The following is an 8,763-nucleotide window of genomic DNA, read 5'->3' as shown; positions in this document are numbered from 1 at the left end:
GACGTCTCAGGTCCGCTGCTCGAATAGGCCAATTCTCACAGCCATACAACAAAACAGCTCGTACTGTAGCCTGATATCCCTTGAGATTCAGGGATACTTCAGAATGCATGCAGCTGGTGTGCATCAGGGCTTTAAGCAGAGTTAACTAAATTTCGTGATTGGATAGCGGTGAAATACCAGTGTCAACAGTGGTTTTGCAATCTCTGATGATGGTAGTAACTCATGAGTGAATATCATCTGTTTTAAACCAAACTGTTCCTTGCGTTTCCACGCTGTGTGGTTTGGAAACTAAAATCCCATCTCACGCATTCTATGGAAGTCATCATCATCATCATCACTGTCAGAGTAGAGAACCGCGTACTTATCGTACAGCGGTTGTAGCTGCCACAGTTTCGTTCAGCGGTGATCTCAGGAGGTGGATTAGGTAGCTGCGCATTGGAGGTGGGAGCTGATAACTTGGTGCGTAAATGGCAAGAATCTACCGTGTAGCTGGAACAAGCTGATGAGCTCAAAATTTACAGACGAAATACCGGTTCGATAAGGACCGGTACAATGAGCATACGTCCATTTTAAGTAAATTGGAAAAGTTTTGAGACACACTGTCGACAGCATATTTTCTCGGTGATACGAATCTATCTACAACGAAAGTCCACATGCACCTGGACATGTTCGAATGAACCTTCTTTAGGAACTCAAAGTGTTTCCGGTACACCTATTGTGATGCACACTATTTTACCAAGAGTGTTCATGTTGACGGGAGACACGCAGTTGAAGAGTACTGTAGCTGAAAGATTCAGGTGAAATTCGGCTGATCCTTCTTCAGCACCAGCTTGATTTGCAAACAGGTTTGTCTTGTTTTTTGCAACATATCGCAAATTGATGTTCACCTAAGAGACAAACTTGATAGAAATTAGGGGACTGAGCCCGACAGATGGGTTTCAAGAAGAGTGAAACCGGTAGTAGGCCGCGCAAATATTCATTCATTTCATGGTTGGCGTTTAAGCATACGTCAATACGTTGGATATCTTTCCAAATGCGACTGGTTGGTCCACTCAAAGGAATATTGAAAATGAGTGAGATTCAGGTGAATGTTGCCAAGTCTCCCACCAACACCAAGTTAATTTGAAAATATGAAGTGCAGTATGTTTCCTCCCCTAAGATGTGTTTTATCCAAAAAGGGTGCCTTTTTTGTCAACTGGTCCTTTTAGTTGGCGCCAACTAATGAATTAACACTCATTGTGAACACCGCTCATTTTCATCATACCACCCTCTTATTCAGTCATTATATTCTTGCCGTGGAAGTGAAAGTGCGGCTGCCCAGACGCTACCAGTGACAACCATTTTAGAGGCGAACAATTCCCTACCTCTAGATTTTTGTCTTACATCTTGGCCTAAACCTGCAGTTCTGGAGGTCGATATGTATAATCGTGGTCGAATTAGCCATAGTGGCAGACTATTTAAACCCTTCTTCTGTGGATACTGCACACCGTGAGACAGTCCGCCGAAACCAACCAGATTTTACCAAATAATCTTATTGTATTTGGGATTCCTTGATCCCATCCCAAACATTTTGGGCATCTTATCCACTAATCGATGGTAGCGTGGATTTTCTGACTACATTTATTATTGATAGGATAAATCGATGAACAGTGATCGTGAGCAGTGCATCAGAAGAATTACAACGCAAAGCAATTATCGGACAAGCAGAGTTCAATGACATGGTAAAAAAATCGGGTGTTGTCCGATAAAACTCTCGCAGCCATTTTTGTACTGACGTCATTCAAGGTCGGATAAACTTCTGCGCGTCCTGACTCAGTCGCGCGGAAGTCCATCAGATGCCGCACTTTTTTTGTGGATCTGGTACTTTGAAGTGTACACCAATTCCTCTAACCGCATAGTTGGCAAACAGGTAGTTTTGTTGGACTTTTGTGGTATATATATATATATGTATATATATCGTGATTTGCTTGTCCACAATCCAGAGAATAAAAGCTGCAACTAGGGTCACTGCAAATGCTGACCGCAAATTGTTAAGAATATCCGTCAGTGGAACAACAAATGGTGATCTTTCATGAGCCATACTCGGAATACATCACTGATACAGTAGGTCCACTCGCGCTGCCAGAGGAGCCAAATAGAACACAAGATGCGATGGTGATACAGAGTGCCAAGGTCTATGTTCACAAAACTGGACTTGAACAGACATAGAATAGATGTGAAGAGACCACACAAGACTAATGGGGAACCTGAAAGTTCTAAAATTCTGCTAGCAAGAACGGAGAGGTTTCAGAGGTGGTCGTAAAATTGTTTTCCCGGAATAAGGCGAAACTGTATGTCCTGAATATCCGGAAAAACGGAAGGCACGGAATGTTGCTTCGAACAAGCCATGAGAAAATTAAACCCCATCGACGGATTCATGTAGACTTATATACTTCATAGCTTACAGGCGAGGACTATACTACCAGTACACTTGTATTGGCTTAAAAGATCGAGGACGTTCAGGACAATAACATTCAAACTGGAGAAAAGTGTCATACTATAGCCTAGATTTAAGAAAACTCACTTTCTCTTTATCACAACGGTCCGGTATTCCCGCTCAATCGAATGGGCAGTAGTTCCATTAGGAATAGATGTTTAGGGCTGATTGAGGTTAGAAGGTGATTATTTTCCTGGGAATCGATAAGATATTTTACTGCTTGACGAGCTTTTCAATCTGCTCGCTTCGCTTGACAAAACAATTGCATTAAGAGCTCAGGATTAAAGTCAACGGTTGCCTTCCAAACTTTCTTACAGCAATGAATTCTTAACAGGTTCCAAGCGCTATCCAGACGGTTGGGATAAACAGTTGGCTATTTTTGACTTGAATAGCTGCTGTGGTTTTGTCATGCCACTAGAAGCCGCTCATAGAGGCGGTGATTCTGAAATATTCTAATACGGTTGTCCTCTCATGTCTAGCCGAGTGCTATTCACCATTCGTACTAGTGTCCGGTGGATCTTAGTGCAATTCATGAAAACATGAAAACATCGCCACAACGAGACCAGACTGACAAAATATACTTTTTCACAAATTTCGAGGGACGTATCTCGTCCTCTCACTTAGGACAACTTCGACGAAATGGTCTCTGAAAAAAGCCTGAAAAAAGGCCGCTTCATGACTCAGTTGGCATGATATTCGGGATATCAGGGCATGGTTTCCTGAGTCTGTAAGTCGATCAGTTTTTCAGACCACATAACGTGCACCAGAGCGCATTGGTCCCAGCTTTGTTTACTGACGATCAAAAGAATAAGGGAGTGACAGCCACCCTTTAGAGACCACAGTCCACTACCAGCGTCATCCTTCTTTTGGTTTATCAGGTAAGCTTGGTTTTCATCAGCCTCGCGTTCCACTTAAACATCACGTTATACGCAGACGATGTTAACGAGAGACTCAACTAAATTTCTCACGGTATTCTTCAGTCGCCTACAATTTGGCGTTTAAGTCGAGTGTAAGTTTGATGAAATCTAGGGACTACGGCTATCCGATTAACCTTAAGTAGGGAGAGGGCGGTAGCGCGCCGTGAAAGTGTTTCCAGGAACATTATAAATAATTTGTTACTTCGAGAGAAATACTGGCAGTTTTGCCTACCCAAGAGTACTGAGGGTGAGAACACGGACATTCTGAATCCCAATGAAGCGGTCCTTTGATCCCTATGAATCACAACACATCAAGCGAAGTGACGGTAAACACGTGTCAGCAATCTGGTCATCAGCCCGACGTATGCGACCCAACACTGAGCGAAAATCGTTGGTAACTCCAGCTTGTCCAGTATACCGGGAGAATAAGGCCCGTTTGATAACCTTTTCTTAACCTTAAACCGACGAAAACTAGAAAACCACAAGCGAAGGTCGCTGAACCATGATTTAAAGTCAGAACTGCTGAAATTTCTAGGGAAATGATATACTTGGCTCCGTTTTGGTTTTGTTCAACATATTTGGCCTGGCTTTTATACCTGAAAGACGTACTGCACTCTTGGGCTATTCATTTGCCTCCCGGTTGTTTTACATAGAGAATGAAATGCCGGTCGTCCACAATGAAACGAATGAGGCTTTGTTAGGTCTCTCAAAATCCCGGGCCACGAACAACTCAGTTATAAGACACAAGTACTTTTCACGTGGTATTATTCAAGGGGAGGTGAATGATGGATGTCGTTCAGAGCTGATTAAATGAAAGTAAGACCCATTGCCATGTGGACTAGGAATAAGGAGAGACCAGTCTAGTGACTTGTAAATTGCTCAGAAAAACTCGAAAAAATCACTGTGAGGTACTCTCACCGGAAAAAATGCTTTTTACAAATGCATTAAATTTCAGTGCAGTGCTTCATTAGCTGTCTTTCAATGGTTTGAGCAGATGGCTCCGATATTGGAGGCATATTTAAGACTAAATCTTATGTAAAACGAATCTTATTACATCACTATATACCAAAACAAGCTGCCGAATGATCTAGCAAAGCGCTCTTGTGCTTGCTAGTCCAATGTAAGTCTACAGATTTGGGGTTAAGGCGTACATTCACCAAGGCAGCTTTACTCCAATTCTAAGTGAAAACATAGGCTAATCATCTGGAAGTATCAGTCGCACAATGCTCTCCAGCTGTTGTGTTCCAGCTTCTACCTTGTTTACATGACCATTTAGTGCGGCTGAAGGATCTCTGTAGGTTTTAGACATTAGCTGCTCAGAGTAAACCGGACGGTGACGGATCAATGGAGGAACATTCTGAATTTGTGCACAACAGCACAACACATCAACGCAGGCAGAAACCAGTCAAGGTGAGTAGTGCTCTCACAACGAAATAAGAACTTCCAATGGTATGTCGGCTTCAGTAAGAACCTGGCGAGTCATGGAACCGCACTGGACTTACCGCTACCATTTCGGTCAGAAGAGTCAGCAGGAATAGCTGTCGAGTAGACAATGATTCTCCCGCGATTTACCTGTCGGAAACATCTGAAAATGATTTTATCTGCACAGATACACCCCCATTTCAAAACATGCCTCTTATGACGCTTCGAAGTGGATATCCGGTACATTGCTGGAAAGTGTGAAGCCCATTCAAAGAGAAATTATAGGATTGCACAATATTTTACCCGTGGAGTTAAAGTCACTAAAAGCATAGAACTCAAGTGGCGATATTCTTATGGTATAGTAGGGACAATAGGCTGACAAACTAGGTTTAAAGAGGGTGCTTGACCTTCAATAAAGACCTAAATTTTCAAGGAAAATATGGGACTAAATTTGGTTTCCACGAGAGACTCAACTGAATCTCTCGTTTATGATATTCTACAACCGAATGTGCTGCAAACAGACCACCTCATGATTCATAATTTGGGTTCAAGTAGAACATCAAGTTGACGGAAACTCGGGGCTGTGCCTAACTGATGAGCCCCGAGAAGGGGAAACCGATCGTGGGCTTTTAACAACCTTGTGAGCAGTTTCCTTTATGAAAATATACTGCGATATATCAAATATCTTACCAACTGAATCATGAGGCGGCCTGTGTGCAACACATTCAGCTGTAGAGTATCATAAACGAGAGTTCCACTTGAGTCTCTCGTGAAAACCAAATTTATTTGCAAATGAGCGTATTTCTCGAATAACCGACGTTATTTTAACCTAAGAAGACGTGACTTGAATCACAACCCTATATGATTTTGCAAGTGACCGTTGTCCATCTTAGGAGCGGTTGAACAAAATCTCCTTCGAAGGTTAAGTTTAACCTACGAAATGCTGCTCAAGTTTGAAGCTTCTTTATTCACATCATTTTGGGAGTAATCGCATAGTTTCCTTGAGGTTACCTGCGAAATTTCAAGTGTATGACCAAATAACTGTATGATGTATAAGAATCATACGGATGAGCCTAACATCAGTGTAAATATACGCCTGAAATATGAGTTTTTCGAGGCAAAATTAGAAAATAAAAACGTAACCGCGAAAATTAATCAATACTTTGACTGATACGCATCACGCTTACCGAATTTCTCTTATAGGCATATACATACAAAAAGTATTCATGCTATCAACAGCGAAAAAGGCTAGTGGAAATAGCGGTCTTTTGGGTACCTGGTGTGCATACGGTGCAGGACGAACTGAAATGGAAATGAGGTAAGCTAAAAGAATCGATCACCCACCGGAGTGAGAACACACAGGCTCATACCGACTATTAACAAAACTGTTCCGGTCACAATGACGGACACACCTATCACATGAAGGGTCCCACTATTCAAACTCCATTATAGGGCGAGGCATTACTTACCCAGCATCTTCAGTTTGACCGACCGACGGATGGTTACTTTAACAGAACATGAGCACAGGCTGTTCATTCCTAAGTGACTTACGTTAATCCGGGAATGTGTAATAGACCCCAAGAGACTGCACCGAAAATCAATAGTCCAAACCCAAACAGAATGAATGTTGCACCCGAAATGAAAGTAACAGCTGCTTTGTTGACGTGTTTTTTGCGCATATTATTAATCAAGCGTGTTGATCGTGTCTACATCTTTGAGAAGGTACACAAGTCATTTTGAAACACCGATCGATGGATTAGTGGACCGATTCATGTATGCCGTCAGCCTAGGGTGAACACGTGGCATCACGTGTCGCGTATGGGATACGTAGTTGAGTTGGGAAGTCCCTATAGAGGATGTATTCAGTCACAGTGTGTCAACGGATATGCCATACTTTGGTGGTTGAAGGGAACATTTTAGTCGATGAGTACCAGTTGAGCATAAGGGACTATAGAGTGGTAATTCGAGGACAAATTATTTAACGTCACTGGACCAGTTTGCTGAGTTTGATTGATTGTCATCACGTGGGTAAGCTGGCAGATCAGTTTTGCCGAGCCGTCCAACCTCCATTGATGAAGCCGCATTGAAAATTTCACTGAATAACGCAGCCAAACTGGGGTGAAGTTGTCTTTAGTAAAGTAACGCCAATCATTTCAGGTCAGGCCGAAGGTAGCTCAGAGGTTTAGGCGCAAACTTACCGACAGGGGGATCCGTGGTTCGAATTCCACTCTGGCATCTCGACTTCCCCTGTCTAGGCTAAGGAGACCTGACAGCTAAGCACATAAAGGGTCTTACAACAGGAAGATTATCTTCAGTTTTTATCTCAGGCCATAAAATTATGCATCCGCCCGTTCAATAAATAGAGAGAATCGCATGGGCCTCCAATTACGCTCACAATTGTTTAGGAAAACTTATCTCAGGCCATAAAATTATGCATCCGCACGTTCAATAAATAGAGAGAACCGCATGGGTCTCTAATTACGCTCACAATTGTTCAGGAAAACTTGCTTCTTGGATATTTATCTCCCCGAGAAGCTGGTGTGGTGTGCTAATGTCATTAGGTCCGCCACTTTTTATAAGATTTAAGGTCAGTTCTGGTGTTTAAAGTGGTGTCAGACGCCAACTTTCCTGCCGAAACGAATCTGATAAAATTAGTCCAAACCAAATACAAATATCATATTTAAGGGCGGGATCTCTAGCTATCGCAGAACTTTCGCGACTGTGTACGCTTCTGAGGACGTTATGCGGAAGCTGTGCTCTCATGTTCGTGCTTTTTCTCCAGCTGACGCGCACTATCGACTAGCCGGATTCAGGTGTCACCATACCTCACGTGAATTTTGTCCATACCATTGCAGCAGGTTTATAATTGTATGTTCGTCGGATTGTTCGCTGAGCTGGTCAATTCGATTGCAAACGTTTCATCGTCAATCAAGGTTGTGCCAACCACTAACCCACCGCTACGCACCTCTACGCTCCCCAATAACGCACGCACTGATGATGTCACCTCGATGGGTGATGAAACGTTTGCACTCAAATTGCCCAGCTCAGCTGACAAGGCAACGACCATCTACGCTACCCTAGTTACCAACATTTTCTTCCATTATAATTGTATGTTATAATGGGATGTCTGAATAGATGAATCCACGCTATCCAAAACCATCATTCTTCCGTATTATTTTCGCAGATAAGTGGAAACAATTTTCAGTTTCCTGATGCAAGAGCTGGCCCTCACATCTCCAAATAAACAGGACCCGTTCAAAATTCTCAGCTGTGGGTTTCCACACTGATCAGTACGTCAACGTAAAATGTATATGTTCTCATTCTCCACTAATGGTATAGAGGTGTCTTTTCAAAATCCTAACGAAAGTAACCACGGTGGAAATAAAGCCACGGTTCTAATTGGTTCTGGCCAGATGAGTTTAAGACGCACATGCAAGATCTGCATTGTCTGTCGGTGGTTGACTCAAGGTTGAGCGAAGTGAGATCGATGAAAAACCGTCAGCGCACATAGCACGACAAACTAGTACGTTCTTCTTCCTAGGTTCCCCTGTCGAATTTCGGAAAGCAATCCGTGCACATCAAGCCACATGAACTTAGTGTTCAAACTCACTGTCGAAGTTTGGGCTCCGACCCTATCTTCAGATTCATGAACTATGCACTTGTGTTGTTCGTGACAAAGATGAAACAGTTGTGAAGTGTCCGTGGGGAGCCTTGATTTGCTTTGTTCTACACTTTCCAATGGAATAGTGTTGGGCCGCTTACCAATCGCAAAACCGGATATTTCACTTAAGAAGAGGAAGTCTGCAACAAGCCTTCCTATAATATGTTCTCAGTTGACGAGTGAAACAGTAACAGATCACCTGTTACGAAGGTTGGCGGTATACCCTCTTTGGGTAGCGTGTTGCTTACAAAGCATCAGGGGATCCTAGCTGAGTGATGTAGTTCTAC

The 8,763-nt window shown here is 42.9% G+C and overlaps 1 protein-coding gene across 1 annotated transcript in view; it reads right to left on the bottom strand.

Moving 5' to 3' along the window:
• T265_15626 (hypothetical protein) overlaps positions 1-8,763 on the bottom strand; it is a gene marked incomplete at both ends in the record, with an annotated part of 26,436 nt that overhangs the window by 1,739 nt on the left and 15,934 nt on the right. Inside the window, 2 exon segments of the mRNA XM_009178804.1 lie at positions 6,105-6,117; positions 6,160-6,247. Of these exon segments, the coding sequence (XP_009177068.1) occupies positions 6,105-6,117; positions 6,160-6,247 (101 nt within the window).

The sequence above is a fragment of the Opisthorchis viverrini genome (genome assembly GCF_000715545.1).
Source record: "Opisthorchis viverrini unplaced genomic scaffold opera_v5_667, whole genome shotgun sequence".
Lineage (NCBI taxonomy): Eukaryota > Metazoa > Platyhelminthes > Trematoda > Opisthorchiida > Opisthorchiidae > Opisthorchis > Opisthorchis viverrini.
This window is presented reverse-complemented; position numbering and strand designations above follow the sequence as displayed.